General features: G+C 68.0%; 8 protein-coding genes across 8 annotated transcripts; 4 read left to right on the forward strand and 4 right to left on the reverse strand.

Moving 5' to 3' along the window:
• Positions 1 to 338: 338 nt before the first annotated feature.
• Positions 339 to 1,669, forward strand: MICPUN_62709 (predicted protein). Its single transcript, XM_002504977.1, has 4 exons — positions 339 to 585; positions 790 to 807; positions 992 to 1,132; positions 1,267 to 1,669. The coding sequence occupies exons 1-4, from the start codon at positions 448 to 450 to the stop codon at positions 1,375 to 1,377; spliced, it is 408 nt and encodes a 135-aa protein (XP_002505023.1). The 5' UTR covers positions 339 to 447; the 3' UTR covers positions 1,378 to 1,669.
• A 55-nt stretch (positions 1,670 to 1,724) lies between these two features.
• On the reverse strand, positions 1,725 to 3,410 carry MICPUN_62710 (predicted protein; the record flags this gene model as incomplete). The annotated part of the gene is made up of 1 exon (XM_002505270.1): positions 1,725 to 3,410. The coding sequence occupies one exon, from the start codon at positions 3,408 to 3,410 to the stop codon at positions 1,725 to 1,727; it is 1,686 nt and encodes a 561-aa protein (XP_002505316.1).
• Positions 3,411 to 3,590: 180 nt separating this feature from the next.
• MICPUN_62711 (predicted protein) lies at positions 3,591 to 5,144 on the forward strand (the record flags this gene model as incomplete). The annotated part of the gene is made up of 1 exon (XM_002504978.1): positions 3,591 to 5,144. The coding sequence occupies one exon, from the start codon at positions 3,591 to 3,593 to the stop codon at positions 5,139 to 5,141; it is 1,551 nt and encodes a 516-aa protein (XP_002505024.1). The 3' UTR covers positions 5,142 to 5,144.
• A 98-nt stretch (positions 5,145 to 5,242) lies between these two features.
• On the reverse strand, positions 5,243 to 7,882 carry MICPUN_62712 (predicted protein; the record flags this gene model as incomplete). Its single annotated transcript, XM_002505271.1, has 1 exon — positions 5,243 to 7,882. The coding sequence occupies one exon, from the start codon at positions 7,880 to 7,882 to the stop codon at positions 5,243 to 5,245; it is 2,640 nt and encodes an 879-aa protein (XP_002505317.1).
• A 109-nt stretch (positions 7,883 to 7,991) lies between these two features.
• MICPUN_62713 (predicted protein) lies at positions 7,992 to 9,598 on the forward strand (the record flags this gene model as incomplete). Its single annotated transcript, XM_002504979.1, has 2 exons — positions 7,992 to 8,318; positions 8,384 to 9,598. 2 exons carry the CDS (start codon positions 7,992 to 7,994, stop codon positions 9,593 to 9,595), a joined length of 1,539 nt encoding a protein of 512 aa, XP_002505025.1. The 3' UTR covers positions 9,596 to 9,598.
• Positions 9,599 to 9,769: 171 nt separating this feature from the next.
• Positions 9,770 to 10,558, reverse strand: MICPUN_69613 (hypothetical protein; the record flags this gene model as incomplete). Its single annotated transcript, XM_002505272.1, has 1 exon — positions 9,770 to 10,558. A coding segment is annotated over one exon (789 nt), but the record flags the coding sequence as incomplete, so codon positions are not given.
• Positions 10,559 to 11,375: 817 nt separating this feature from the next.
• On the reverse strand, positions 11,376 to 12,917 carry MICPUN_62715 (predicted protein; the record flags this gene model as incomplete). Its single annotated transcript, XM_002505273.1, has 1 exon — positions 11,376 to 12,917. The coding sequence occupies one exon, from the start codon at positions 12,915 to 12,917 to the stop codon at positions 11,376 to 11,378; it is 1,542 nt and encodes a 513-aa protein (XP_002505319.1).
• Positions 12,918 to 13,205: 288 nt separating this feature from the next.
• Positions 13,206 to 15,090, forward strand: MICPUN_103207 (predicted protein; the record flags this gene model as incomplete). The annotated part of the gene is made up of 2 exons (XM_002504980.1): positions 13,206 to 13,222; positions 13,428 to 15,090. 2 exons carry the CDS (start codon positions 13,206 to 13,208, stop codon positions 15,088 to 15,090), a joined length of 1,680 nt encoding a protein of 559 aa, XP_002505026.1.
• Between the last annotated feature and the right edge of the window lie 4 nt (positions 15,091 to 15,094).

The following is a 15,094-nucleotide window of genomic DNA, read 5'->3' on the forward strand; positions in this document are numbered from 1 at the left end:
TGATCCAGCCAGACAGATGTTCCCGTGATGGCGCAATGATGGATCCCTTTCAACCGTCGATTCCACGTCACCTAGATTCGCGCGGGTTTTTCGATTCGGCGGTGCGGAATCCAGGAAACACGGTTTAAACGTCCCGTTGAACGCCCCGTGATCTCGCGAAAGGGGCGAGAAAGTACACAAATCACGCCATCGTCCTCGTCATCTCGAGCGGGTTTTTTCGATTCGAACTCGATTTTTTCGTGAAACGTATGGCGCGCAGTTAGAAAAAAGCTTTGAAAATATCCAAGTCTGCCGCTTCGTGTTGCGACGGAAAGGCCCTGCCGATGCCATTACTCACAACGCAACCCGAGCCTACGTTCACCCGTAAGCTCACCCCTTTTGCATCCGTCGACCACGTAGTCGCACAACCCCCACCTTCTACAACCCCCAACAACTACTACAAGCCAGATGAGCACCGACGTCGCCGCCCAGGAGATTCTCCCCAAGGACTCCACCTTCCACCTCGACGCGGGCATCGAGGACCCCGAGGAGTTTCTGGCGGTCCACGAGCTCATGAACCGCGGCCAGCTGCTGAACGCCTACGAGGTACGTCGACCCGGCGAACCCCATATCCGATCGATTCACTATTCGATGCATCAGATCCGCCCTCTCTCGCCCGACCCGATCGCTCGCGCGCCCCCGTGCGCGCTTCTTCCCGTTGCCCTTTTCGGGGGATGGATTGAAATTATCTAAAGCTGACGTGTACTTCCAATCCCTTCCGATCCCTCCCCAACCCACCACCATCCACAGGCTAAGCTCACGCACCAGGTGAGCGCTCGATCCCGTTTCCTCTTACCCACGCCCTACACGATCGATTAAGGCCGGTTCGACCCGGTCTCGACCGTCGCATCGCGCGCTTCGCCCCGCGTTTCGACCGTCCCACGGCAACCCGTCATTTCCGCAAAGCTGACGCACCGCAACCCCCCCCCAACTTCGCTCCGTTTTCCCGCAGCACGGCGTCGAGTTCGGCCACGGTATCCTCAACAGGGGAAAGGCGCAGAAGCGCGAGAAGAGGCCGCCGACCCAGATCGAGATCATGGCGGCCATCGAGAGGGAGAAACAGGAGAAGAAGGCGGCGCGCAAGGCGGCCAAGGTTCGTAAACCCCCCGACGTTTCAGAGCCGACGCCGCACCCAAACCGTCGTTTTCCGAGTCGCGCCCCGTTTCGTGTTTCTTCATTCATCGTCACCCGCTGACCCGCGTTCCTGATTTGCTCGCGACACGACAGGAGGCCAAGAAAGAGGAGCGCATCGCTCGCGAGGAGTTCGCCCTCACCGGCGGCAACAAGAAACTGACGAAGAAGGAACGCAAGAGGCTCGAGCAGGGTGAATTCGAGTAAACTGAACGTGGCGCCACCAATCGACGTGGAACACGGAAAGAAAAAAACCTCTTGCTATTCCGAAGATGAAACCTTCGTCGGCTTCGACACTGTACACGCCTCGCCTGTAGCAACATCATCGACGACACGTCACACAGAAACATTAAGATAGTGTAGGACCAACGACATGGACATTAGAGTGTACCATCGACAACATGTACAACAACTTGACGGATAGCATCCGGTTGTAACGACCAATCTGAACGCCTCCCAGCCCAACGGGGACGGCGAATACATCAAATCGAAACGACGATCTCTCGCCCTCCCGACACTCAAACCGACCGACGCGACCGCACCGTTCGCCAGCGCTACCCCACGACGACGCCCGCCTCCTCCCAATCGAACGGCGTCTCCGCCATCGGCGCCCCGCCAGTCTCCGCCGCGAACGCTTTATCGATTACGTCCCGGCAGTACCCCAGGTCGAACCTCTGCCCGAACCGCAGCGACCGCGCGTGCGCGATCAACGCCCAGATCCAAGCCGCGTCGATCGGGTCCGTCGCCACGTCCGCCTCCGTCGCGGTCGCCTTGCACGCGAGCACGGCTTCCACGCGCGATCGATCGATCGCCGGCGTCCAACACGAGGTTCCGGCTCTGAGGTACGCGCACGTCCACGCGAGACTCTCCAGGTCGTCGGCGTACGTCGCCGCGCCTCCGGCGTCCGCGCGGACGCTCGAGTACGTCGGAGTTCCTTGGGTGAACCCGCTCCCGGGCGCGAGCGGCGGCGACGACGCGATGGTTAACGAGTCGCCGGTTAACGAGTCGCCGGGTGGCGAGTCACCGGCCCCGGGGGCCTCGCCGCCAGCTGTGTCGCCGTCTAAAACCTCGTCGTCGTCCAACTCGCCCTCCTTCGGTCCCGGCACCGCGAGCCCAAAGTCCACCAGGTGCACCGTCCTCGCCCCACCCTTAACGCCCACCGCGCCCAGGAGTAAGTTATCGGGCTTGACGTCCCCGTGCACGTACCCGGCTTTGTGCGTCTTGTGGATCAGCGTCAGCGCCTGATCGCACACCATCAGGCACGTTGTTCTGGACAACGGCCCCCCCGCGGCGCACCGCCACGACATGTCCTCCAGCGACGGACCGAGCAGGTCCATGACGAGCACACGGCACGGGGCGTCGGACCCCAGAAGCCCGCGGCGCTGCGTGCCGAAGAATCTAACTCGGGGAAAGCCTACCCCGGTGACGCGTCGCAGCGCGTCGTGTTCCCTCGTCAGCGGCGTCTTCGGGGCACACGTGACGTCCCGGGTTCGATCCCCGTGCTCGTCGTCGTGCGTTTCGTCGTGGACGGTGCTCCTCGGAAGCTCCTCGTCCCAGCTGAGGGACTCGCACACGAGCTCCTCGTCCACCGCGGCCGAGTCCTCAACCTTGACGGCGACGTCCTCGCCGGTGTCGACGTCGCGTCCGAGGAAGACGCGGCCGAAGGATCCCTCCCCGAGCGTCCTCGCCTCCGCGGCCATGGACGCGGCTTTGCGCAGCCGCGCGGCGTCGTCCTTGCACCGAAGCTTGAGCTTCTTCAGCCGCTTCACCTCGTCGACGGCCACGTCCGACTTGCAGCCGCGCTCGATGTGGCGCAGCGCGGTGTCGAGCCGACCGCGCTCGTGCTCGATGGCCGCGAGCGCCTCCACGATGCGCGCCTGGACGTCCTCGGGCGACGTGCCCGTAACTCCCGAGACGGACATCACGCGCCTCCACCTGTCGTGCGATCGCTGCCGCGCGCGCCGAGCCTTGCGCGTGCCCACCAACACCGCCCCTCGCTCGGACTCGGTCCAGACGGATTCGTCGGCGTCGGTCGACGCGGGCAGGATGACGAACGCCTTGGATCTCTCGGCGCGCGATCGGCGAGTGGACCCCGGCGGCCTCGACCTCGGCAGCGCATCGTCGGTCTCCGCGGGGCGGTCGCGCCCCGCGCCGCCGATCGCGAGCACCGGCACCGCGCGGAGCATGAAGTGAGGAGGACTGACGACGAGAAGCGGATAATAGTCTCGCGTCGACACCATCTGTCCATGCGCGTCTGCGCGGGCCCCGGGGAGGCGGGGCTTCGGTTCGCGCCGGTTCGCGCGAGCGCGCGACGACCGTCGCCGCGCGCGGTCGCATCGCGCGCCGTTCGCACCGAGGAAGCCGAGGCGGACGCGCCCGCGTCGTCGGACGATGTCGCCGGCGTCGTCAGACGGCCCGATATGTTCACGTCGGACCTGGAGACGACGCTCATGCGGGGCTCGCCTCCTCTGCACCGCGCGGCGCGTTGGGGCGACGTCGCCCGCGTCCGCCAGCTCCTCCTTCGCGACGAGGAGGAGTCATCGCCGAGGAGTCGGCCGCTCGTGGACGAACGGGACGTGAACGGGTCCACGCCCCTGATGTGGGCGTCGCAGTTCGGCCACGATGACGTCGTCAAGGTACTCCTGGACGACTTTGGCGCGGACCCAAACCTCATCAACGCGTTCGGATGGACCGCCGCGGAGTACGCGTCGACGTCCAGCGCCGCGGGCGATGTCCTCCCCCTGATCCTCGCCGCGGGAGCCCCGCGCGACGCGACGCGAGTCGTCCCGAGCGCGATGCTCGGCGGCGGGCACGGGCGACTCCTGTGCGATTTTACCCCCAACCGGATCCCCGCCCCGGTCGGTCCCAAAGGTCCGGCGCGGTGGGCCAACCTTCTAACCGGGCTCCGCCGCCGGTTCGCGCGGAGCGCGTCGCAGAGCGCGAGGGACGCGTGGCGCGCGCCGGCGGTCGTGAAGGTGGGCGGCGTCGCCGTCGCGGGATGCACCTTCAAGCCGCTCGGTTTGTACGCCGGGCAGAGGTACGAGATCGTTCGGCTGTTCCTCCGAGACGGCGTGACCGGCGAGGAGGTGGACGTCGAGCAAGTCTCATCACACACATCGTCCCCGCTCGGATTCGAACCCGGGACGTCCCACGCCCCCACCGACTCGACCAGCTGGGAGCTGTGCGCGACGGTGAGGAACCCGACGTGGACGCCGTGGGGCGTCAGCGAGGTTGGCGTGGAGGTAGCGGAGCTCAGGTCCGTTCGAGACGAGCTCGCGTGGGCGTCGCGTGTCGCGGCGGGCGCGGGCGCGTTTTGGCTCTCAGTCGCGTTTATGTGTTCCAACGACCTCGTGTCGCTGACGTCGATCCCGTCCGAGTCGATGGCGCCCGGGGTGCGTCGCGGCGATCTCATGCTCGTGGACCGTAGACGTCCTCCCGTGAGCCGAGCCGAGAGTTCGGACGGTACGTCAATTAACCGAGGTACGGTAGGCGGGTTCGGCGTCGGGGACGTCGTGCTGTTCGAGCCCCCGCCCGCGCTGCGCGAGATCGCGACACGAAACGGCACGCCGCTTCGTTCCGGGGAGTACTTCGTCAAGAGGATCGTCGCGGTGGGCGGGGACGAGGTGGAGGTGGTGGACGGCGTCTTGTTCCGAAACGGGCGACGGGAGGCGTCTTATCCGACGGGGACGCCCGTGGGCGTCGGACGAAACGGCCCAACGTCGGACGAAACGCACGACGGAGGTACCTGCGACGCGTGCAAGTTTGGACGGTACGATTTATCGCTGCGGCGCGTACCCGCCGGGTCGTTCCTGGTGTTGGGGGACAACCGGGGCGGGTCGAACGACGGCCACGTGTGGGGGTACCTGCCGGAGAAAAACGTGCTGGGGAAAATCTCGTTCAGGGTGGCGCCTCTGAACCGCGCGGGGTTCCTTCGCGAGGCGCCCGTCGGGGAGGAGCGAGACGGCGAGTGATGACGAGACGAAGGACGTTTCCAAAAAAACACGAACGAACGTTTCCAAAAAAACACGAACGAACGTTTCCAAAACACAAACGGCCGAGGCGTCCCAAAGGGTCAGAATCCATCCACGCGAGCCGGCCGCTTTTTCTTCGCCGCCCTCTTTCTCGCCGTCGTCGTCGGCGCGATCGCCGCCGCCGGCAGCCTCGGCGGCGGCGGCGGCATGATCGCCGCCGCCGAGCTCCTCCTCCTCTTCGTCTTCGTCTTCTCGTCCGGCACGTCCTCCTTCACGCCTCCTTCAGCCGGCTCCGGAAATTCGGGAACCTCCACGGCTCGAAGGAACCTACGCTCCAATCCCTCGACGTCACACGCGTATTCGTCCACCCCCCCCGCGTCTTTGTCTTCGTCGCTCCCCGTCCCTTTTCGCCAAGTCTCCGTCCCTTCTTTCCCCAGCCCTTTCCCTTTCCCCGCGTGACCCCTTCGTTGTAGGTACGCGACGAACCCCGCGTCCACGTCCCGCGCGCACTCGTGCAGCGCCCGCGGATCCGCCCACGCGTGCCCGGCGCACGCGCGAACCACCGCGACGTACGCCTCGGTTTGTTTGTTGGTTGGTTGGTTAAACTCCGGATCGGAGGTTGCCGGATCGAACCCCGTGCCGGCCGCCGGGACCAAAGTCAGCAGCTTCGCGGCGGACGCCCTCGCGGCGCGGGTCGACGGGCGGGTGGAGACGCGGCGCGCGAGGTGCGCGGCGATGGGGCCGATCCTCCGAGACGACGCGTCCAGGTCGACGCGGCCGGCGGCGCCCGGTGAGTCACCGCCCGGTGAGTCACCGCCCGGCGCGAGCTCCGCCGTCGGCTGCGGCGGAACGAGCGGCCGTCCGTCGTCGGAGGTGACGTCGGCGCCTCCTCGCGCGTCGTGTATCCGCCAGAGCGCGTCCACCGTCCGCCTGTGCGCCTCGGGAAGCCCGTCCTCCAAGCCGCGCAGCGCGTGCGACTTGCAATACTCCAGAAACGCGTCGACGCTCTCGCGGTGAGAGGCTCCAGAAGCTCCAGAAGCTCCAGAAGCTCCAGAAGCTCCAGAAGCTCCAGAAGCTCCAGAAGCTCCGTCGTCGTCGTCCGCCGCCGGCGTCCGCGATGCCGCCTCGGCGACCCGCACGGGGAGGCGCGGCGCGCTGGCGCCCTCGCGCATCGTCCGCTCGGCCCACGCGATCCACCCGCCGCGCGGCGGGTCGATCGTTAGTTTTCGCTCCACAGCGGCTGGACCGTTCGCGGGCAAACTCCCGTTCGCGGGTACACTCCGTCGCCCCCGCCTCGTCACCGGCGTCGCGTTTCGCCCCGCGCGCCTCGCCTCCGTGCGACGGCCCCGCCAACCCGGCGCGTCGTCCGCGTCGACGTCCCCCCCCTTTGCTCGCCCGTCCAGCCCGTGAAGAAGATTAATCGCCGCCACCACGTACGCCATGGCGTGAACGTGGGGCGGCGCCGATACCAGCCGCGAACGCGCCACACCTCGAAGGCGCGCCGAACAACCTCGCGTCCGTGTTCGCCCGTGCGCGCGTAAGCCGTCGCTCTCGTGCGCCGCGAGCAATCGCACGCACGCGTCGGCGACGTCTTCGTTCAAACCCAGCTCCGATGCGAATCTCGCGCAAAGTCCGAGCGCGTTGCACGGGGGCAGCTCGATGTTCAACGTGCACGCCACGTCGTGCGCGCAGGACGCGATCTTATCGGGAAGCGGCGTCGCTCGCGGCGTCGTGAGCGCGTTCGGCCACGGGGACGGGTCAGCGCCGGCGCGTCTCAGGTCTTTGGCGACGTCGGCGGCGTGCGCCATGAAAGGTAAATCGCCCTCGAGCGCCCATCGGGTGAAGTCCGCCGGGTGCAAGGGCTCACGGCGCAGGACGCACGCGAGGTACGCCACGGCGAGGGGTAAGCGGCGGGGCAGGTGTCGGGAGACGAGCCGGCGGAGCGTCAGGGGCTTCCCGGGGGTGGGCTCGACGTCGCGGGATCGACTCCCGTCCGCGTCGTTTGCGTTTTTGTGGTCGTCCTTCTTCTCCTCGTCGTCGTCGTCGTCCTCGGATGACGACGACGACGACTCCGGTCGGTCGGAGTCCTCGTTCGCGTCGTCGTCGTCGTCGTCGTCGTCGTCGTCGTCGTCGGCTGCGCCTTTCGCCGTCGTCGAAGACACCGCCGTCGCCGTCGCGATCCCCGTCGCAATCCGTTCGCCGTTGATCCACGTGGGCCCTCGTCCGTCCCGCTTCCCGAAGCGCCTCGCCGGGTTGGTGTACGTCGCCGGGTCTCCGAAATCCTTGCCGAGGATGCCGCACGCGGCGACGTACCCGCGCCAGACGTTCGCGGCGGTCGCCCGGATCGCAGGGTCCGCGCCGTGAACGCGCACGAGCGTCTGGCACACCGCGTCGGCGATGCGACGCAGGCCCTCCTCGTACGCGCGCACGCGCGCGGCGATGGCGTCGGCCTCCGCGCGCCTCTCCCGCGCGACGTCGTCCGCGGTCTTCGGCGCATCCCCCCCGCGCTGGATCACGCGGCCGTCGGCGCCGAGCCGAGCGCGCGTTGGGTCGCGCACCCGCCGGCTCCTCGCGCCCCGGCCGACGAGGCCCATGCTCAGCGCGGCGTCCTCGTCGTCCACGTCCTTACGAACGTCCTGCGACTGGGTGCCGCATCGCGCGCACACGTAGAACCCCGCGTCGGTCTCCTCGAACGTCTCGGAGCCGCACGCGACGCACGCGACGCCCCGGAGGTCCGCCATCCTTCGTTCCCGTCCGCCCCGGCGCCCCCGACTGTGTTCGGTTGATTTAACACTGCGTGCGTGATAACGTCAGGTCCCGTGGTTCGTCATCACACCACGACTCCCGGAGATGGCCGCGCCGCGCTGTTCGTTCACCGCCGCGTTCGTTCTCCTGTGCGCCGTCGCGGGCGTCGGCGGCGCGGCGTCGAACGACACGTGCGCGTACGCCGAGTGGGCGCTGGAGGACGCGCTCTTGGAGGACGGCCTCTGCGCGCACGTGTTCGCGTCCGGGCTGGACAAACCGCGCGGGATCTGGCCGGTCCACGGCTCGGGGTGCGTCCTCGTGCTGGAGCGGGGAAGGGGTCGGATCGTCGCCCTGCACGACGACGACGGCGACGGACGCGCAGACGCCACCAGCGTCATCGCGACGCAGCCCGGCGTCAACCACGGCCTCGCGGTACGCTCGCATAATCTCCCGGTGACGTAACTTTTCCTCGTAAAACTTAACACCGAAAGCGACAGGTCCACGGCGGCTACGTGTACGCATCCTCGGACACCACCGTGTGGAGGTGGCCTTACCGCGCCGGTCAGCGCACGACATCGCCGGACTCCGTAAAGGAGGTGGTCGTCCGAGACATGAACGCCGACGGCCGCGGCGGCGCGCCCGGAGGTCACACCACTCGAACCCTCGCGTTCGACGCGAACGGCAAACTCTACGTCAGCGTGGGATCGTACAGCAACGTCGACGCGGACAGCCACCGGTCGCGGATAAGGCGGTTCGCGTTAACAACTAACACAGATAATGCCGTGCCCGTCGGCGGGTTCGACTTTCAAAACGACGGCGAGCTCTTCGCCGACGGCTTGCGCAACGAGGTCGGTTTGGCGTTTGACAAGCGCGGCGTGCTGTGGGGGGTGGAGAACGGCGCGGATAACTTACACCGCGCGGACCTCGGCGGGGACATCCACGACGAACACCCGGCGGAGGAGCTCAACGCGTTTCGCGAGGACGACGTGGGTAAACACTGGGGGTACCCCTACTGCTGGACCCAGTTCGGGACGGACTTGGCGGGCCCCGGCGTCGGCGCGGCGAAAGGGACGGTGTGGGCGTGGCCGAGTTTCGTGAACGACGGCGTCCACACCGACGCGTGGTGCAGGGCCAACACCGTGCCGCCCCGCGTGGCGATGCAGGCGCACAGCGCGCCGTTGGGCCTGGCTTTCTATTCACACGAGAGCGCGTTGACGCGATGTCCGAGCGGGCAAAACAATAAAACGGCGTTGCCGGCGAATATGGACGGCGACGCGTTCGTCGGGTATCACGGGTCGTGGAACCGATCGCCGCCGACGGGACACAAGGTGGTCCGCGTGCCCATGACGTCCGCGGGGGACGTGGAAGGCGGGAACGTCGCGGACGTCACGCCCATCGACGTCATGAAGAACGGTAAAGGCGAAGGCGCTCGGTGGGCGAACGGGTTGCGGCCGGTTGACGTTCGATTCGACGCGTGCGGTCGGCTCCTGGTCAGCGACGACGGACCGGGCGGGTACGTCGTCATGATCACCGGGGCGGGAGGTAACGGCACTGACGGGGGGAGGGCGCGGGTGGGCGGGAAGGGGGCGACGGATCCGACGCCGGGGCTCGCGACATCGGGGGCGCCGCGACGTCTACGCTTTCGCGCCCTCGCTTTCGTCGTCGCGCTCGCTTTGGTCTCTAATGACGTTCGAAGGGTTTTGGCGTGATGAGACTTAACCATCGAGGGTTTAGCAAGCAGTTGTGTGTGTTAGGATTAACAAGTAGTGGTGAAAGAATAGGACGAGTCTCCGGTGAGAACACGTCGGCCGCGTTTCTTCGTCGAGAGACTCTCGCGCTCACGCGGCTTTGTCGACGTCTTTGTCGTCTGTTTCGCCGTCGTCCTTCTTGGCGAGGGAGAGCGCGACTCCGGCGCCGAGCATGCCGACGACCACCGCCAGGGACGCCTCCGTGGGAATCTCCACGCCGCCAAACTCCACGACCATCTTACACCCGACGAAACCCAGGACCGCCGCGACCGCCGTCTGCAGGTACTCCAGCTCCGCGACCATCGTGGCGACAAAGGCGAAGAGGCTTCGGAGTCCCATGATGGCGAAGATGTTCGACGAGTAGACGATGAACGGGTCCTCCGTGATGCCGAAGACGGCGGGGATGGAGTCCACCGCGAACACCACGTCGGAGAGTTCGATGACGCACAGGCACAGCAGCAGGGGCGTCGCGATCTTCGCGCCGTTCTCCGTCGTGAAGAAGTTTTCCCCGTCGTAATCTTTGCTCACCGGGAGTAAGTTGGAGCAAAACTTGACGATTGCGTTCTCGGACATGTCCTCCTCCTCCTCCTCCTCCCCTTCGGCGATGAGCTTGTACGAGCTGAAGATGAGCACCCCGGCGAACACGAGTAAGATGGGCTTGAAGTTGGTCACCGCCTCGTACCCGGCGATGATCATCGCCGCGCGCATCACCATGGCGCCCCAGATGCCGTAGTTGAGCACCCTCGGCTGCGACGCCAGCGGAACTTTGAAGTAATCAAACACCAGGACGAAGACGAAGAGGTTGTCGACGCTCAGGGACTGCTCCAGAAGGTACCCCGCGAAGAACTCCTCCGCCTTCTCCGCGCCCATGACGGCGCCGACGCCCAGCCCGAACGCGACGGCGGCGCCGACCCACGCAGCCACCTCGGCCACGTTACCCACCTGCTCCTCCGACTTGGCGACCGCGGCGGACGACGACGACGACGACGACGCCGCCGGGTCGGCGTCGTCGAAGGATCCGCCGAGCGCGTTGGTACCGACTCGCGGGGAGACGGGCGCGCTCGCGAAGCGCCGGCCCGGGCGGAGCGCGACGCGCTCGAGACGGGATCCCGAGCGGCACGGGCGACGCGTGGGTGCGCCCGCCGCGGTGTTCCCCGCGGGGGCTCGGGCGCCGGCCCTCGCCGCGACGTGCCGCCGGGCGGCGCGCGTCGCGGATCCCGACGGGGACGCCGCGAGGCTCGGCGCGACCACGGCCTGCATCGCGATGTTCACCCCTCCCTCACGAAGTCGACGCTAAGGCGCTTGAGCTGGCTATAGGAGCTCTGGCTAATGAGAGGATAATAAACGAGTCGACCGCGGGGCTCGAGCTCAGCGCGCGGCGCCTTCCTCCCGACGAACGCGCGCCCGTCTCGAGCGTGCGCGAGCGCGTGTGTGTCGCGGTGCCCGAACGACCGAACGCGGTGACTCGAGCTCACGTGCCGAACGCCCGAGATGCGCCGCGGCGGGTGATCGTCGGCCAACTCCAAAGGGCACCCGCGTGGGTGCCAGTGGTTGCCAGTCCGCGGATGGGAACTTTCACCAGTCGAGAGTGACGTGGACGAACGAGGTCGGCGATTTCGGCCCACACGGGCTTTTCATCACGTCACAAATACAAATGCAAATTACAAAACCTCCAACGCGTAAACAACATACGACTGAGTCACGACGTGTTCATCAGTTACGTGTAAGCGTCACCTAAAAATCAACGGCGCGCCCTCGAAGACGTCAGCATGGAGTGAAGCAAGATGCCGGTGGCGACGGACACGTTCAGCGAGTCCACCGTGTCCCCACCCTCGCTTCCCTCGCCCACCCCAGCCTCGCCCACCCCGCGCTCAGCGCCTCCTCCTCCCTCGATGCGCACCACGCGGTTGCACGCCCGTCTGACGTTGGTCCTCAGCCCCGCGCCTTCGTTCCCCACGACAACCACGCTCGGCCTCGCCACCGACACAGCTGTAACGTCTTCGGCGTCTGGAGCGTTATCAGCGCCGAACACGTCCCACCCTTCCTCCACGCACCTCTGCAAGAACCGCGGCATCACGCCCACGGACCTCACGTCCATGCGCTCGAGCGCGCCGGACGACGCCTTGGACACGACGGGCGACAGCGGCGCGCTGTTCTTAGCGCACACCACCACGCCGGCGACGCCGAGGAAGTGTGCGGACCGAAGCATGGCGCCGAGGTTCTGCGGATCGACGATCTCGTCCAACGCGAGCCACACCGGCGGATCGCTCGGACGCGATTGATTGTCATCAACGGACGATCCCGATCCGTCGCCCGCTCGATCCGTCGCCCACTCCGCGGGTAACGGTAACGAGTCGATGGGCGTAGGGGTCAACGGGGAGGCATCCGCGACGACTCCGTTGTGCGGCCGCCGCCCGTCGCCGCCGACGAGCATGTTCAGGTCGTGCTTCGAGGCGTATTCGGGCGTGATGCCCCTCGCCTGCACAGCCTTGAGGAGCGCCCGGTCCCGCGACGCGTCGGATCCCTCCTGGATCCACACCGCCGAGATTTCTTCCCTGCGGCGGGCGGCGAGCATGGCGAGGACGGGGTTGCGGCCGAACACCGCTTCGCCGCGGACCCGCTCGGCCAGGGTGAGGTCGCCGCGCGCGTGGCGAGCGGCTTTCTTCTCGTCGTGGCGCGTCTGCCACCGGGTTCGGGTGCCGTCGGGGGTGCCGTCGAAGGAGGACGCGTCGTCGTACTCGGGCCTGGCGTAGGACTCGCGCCCCCTGGGCGCTCCTCGATTGCCTCCTCGATTGCCTCGGCCGCGATTGGACCCCCGGCCGCCGCGGCCGCCGCGCGCGCCGCGGCCGCGGTCGAACCCGTCGTCGTCGAACCCGTCGTCGTCGAACGAGCCGTAGTCTCCGCGCTCGTCGTCCGCGTACCGACGGGACGGCGGCGCTCTTCGCTCGCGGGAACCCCCCGACCTGTTGTTCGCATTGCGCCCCCGCGCTCGAGCGCCGGCGTTGGCCCACCCGCTCGCGGGCCTCGCCCCGTCCCCGTCCCCACCGTCCGTCTCGTCGGCGACGCCGCTGGACCCTTCGCCCATGCGCCAACCGCGCATCGCGACGCCCGAGCGCCTCGTCGCGAAGCCGCGCGCCGACCCGACCCGCGGGTGGACGCGAGAGGCGGGCGAGAGACGGGTGGCGTCGCGCGTGGCGGTGGCGGCACCGCCGCCGATTCCGCGGCGTCGGAGCGCCCGGTTCAGCGCCGCGGTCGCCATTCGCGTCGCGACGGCGGTGGCCATCGCGCGCGCTATTCGGTGCGTTATTCGCCCTCTCCGGCGTCGGTCGGAGCCTCGGGCGGTGCGCCGAGGTGGTGTGAGAGCGCGCGACGGTTGGCGCGCCTCCGATTGGCGAGGGCGCTGTTTCCAGCTGGGTTTTCCCACACGGATATCGAGACAGCCAACCTGGCTCACCGACGCACTGGCTGGTCAAGTCGAATCGCTGACGGGTCTGATCACGCCACACCTCTCGCGCGTGGCACCGCGCGGTTGCATCAGGGCAAACGCGAACGCGCGCGCGACACCGCGAACATGGACCCTCGAAGCAGGTGAGCGCCGCCGCATCGCACCCGCGCGCACCCGCGAACAGCGCTCGACGCGATCTCGGATCTGGCGCCAAACGCCGCTCGCCCAGCGCCGACGCTCGAGTGATGCATCTTTCCGCGCCTCGTCCTCCGTCCGACCCGCCCCTTCGCCCGCCGATGCCGTTGGCTGACCGTCCATGCGCCCACTCCCCTTCACTTCCCATCGCAGGGCCCGAGATAGGGGCGGCGGGAGCGGCTACGACGATCCCCGCAACCGCGGCTACCGCGACGCCCGCGACGACGCGCCGCCGCCCAGCATGCACGGCCCCGGCCCCGCGGGCGCCGATCGCTTCCACCCCTACGGAGCCGGCGGAGGAGGTCACGGCGGCGGCCGTAACCTCGGCCCGCTGCCCCCGCCGCCCGGCGTCGGCGGCGGCGCCCGCGGTGGCTACGGCAACGACGGCGGCTACGGCGACGGCGGCGGCTACGGCGGGGGGGATCCGAGGATGACGCGGGGCGGAGGCGGAGGTCCCCCGCCTCCGCCCGCCGCCGTCGGCCTACCCCCCAACCTCGATCTCCAGGGCATCCTCAACTCCGTCCAGGCGGCGACGCAGGGCGGACAGGGCGGCGGCCCACCCCCGGCCCCCCCCGCGCAGGGCGGATACGGCGGGTACGACGGCCGAGGGCAGGGAGGGCACGATCCCAGGTACGGGCCGGCGATGACCGGAGGCCATCCCCCGCCGCCCCCCGTCGGCTACGGCGGCGGCTACGGCGGCTCGTACCACGATCAGGGCGCCCCGCGCGGCGGACCACCCCCGCCACCCGGGGGCTACGCGTCCGCCGGGGGCGCCCTTCCCCGCGGCGGCGGGGGCGGGCCAGCCGGCGTGACCCACGATCAGCCCCTGCCGGGATCGGCCAGGGAGGAGGTTATGTGTCCCGCGTCGTGCGCGGGGAAGATCATCGGGCACGGCGGCGACACCATCATGTCCATACAGAAGAAGAGCGGGGCGCACGTGAAGATCCAGCCCGCACACGAGGTACCCGCGGGGGCGCCGAGGCGCATCGACATCTCCGGCGCCGCCGGCCCAGTCGCCGACGCGTTGCAGATGGTCAACGACATCCTTCGCGAGAGCGCCATCGGAGGATCCGGAGGAGGATCCGGAGGCGGAGGCGGATCACGCGGAGGAGGAGGATCCGGCGGCGGCGCGTCCGTGGAGCTCGACGTCCCGGTCCCGGCGGAGATGCTCGGCCGCGTCATCGGCCGCGGCGGCGAGACCATCCGGAGGCTCCAGGAGGAATCAGGCGCTCGCATCCAGGTTGAACGAGACGCCAATCGAGTCGTCATTAGAGGATCAGCCGACAATGCGCAACGGGCGAAAGAACTGGTGCTGGACATCGTCAACACGCCCCCCGGGCAGGCGTCCGCGTCCGGGATCAAGAACGATTTCGTTCGACACGTCATGCCCGCGGGCGGGTGCGAGGGTAAGATCATCGGCAAAGGCGGGGATTCGATCCGCGAGCTGTGCGCTCGAACCGGCGCCAAGATTCAGATTGACAAAGACGCGGCGACGGTGACGATCCAGGGGAAGCAGGAGCAGGTGGACGCCGCCATCGCGCTGGTGCAGGCCATCATAGACGAGGGACCGCAGATTTACATGCGCCCGGGCGGGAACCCGGGCGAGGAGAGCCGGCCGTACGTGCCCCGGTCGCAGATGGGAGGAGGATACGGCCAGGATACAGCTGCGGGCGACGGCACAGCTGTGGGTGACGCGGGCGTGCCGAAGCCGCTGTGGGAGACGCACAAGAGCCCCGAGGGGTACACGTACTACTACAACACGACGACGGGCGAGACGACGTGGGATCAGCCCGAGGATTACGACGGCGTGTCGTGATGCG

The sequence above is a fragment of the Micromonas commoda genome, chromosome 11 (genome assembly GCF_000090985.2).
Source record: "Micromonas commoda chromosome 11, complete sequence".
Lineage (NCBI taxonomy): Eukaryota > Viridiplantae > Chlorophyta > Mamiellophyceae > Mamiellales > Mamiellaceae > Micromonas > Micromonas commoda.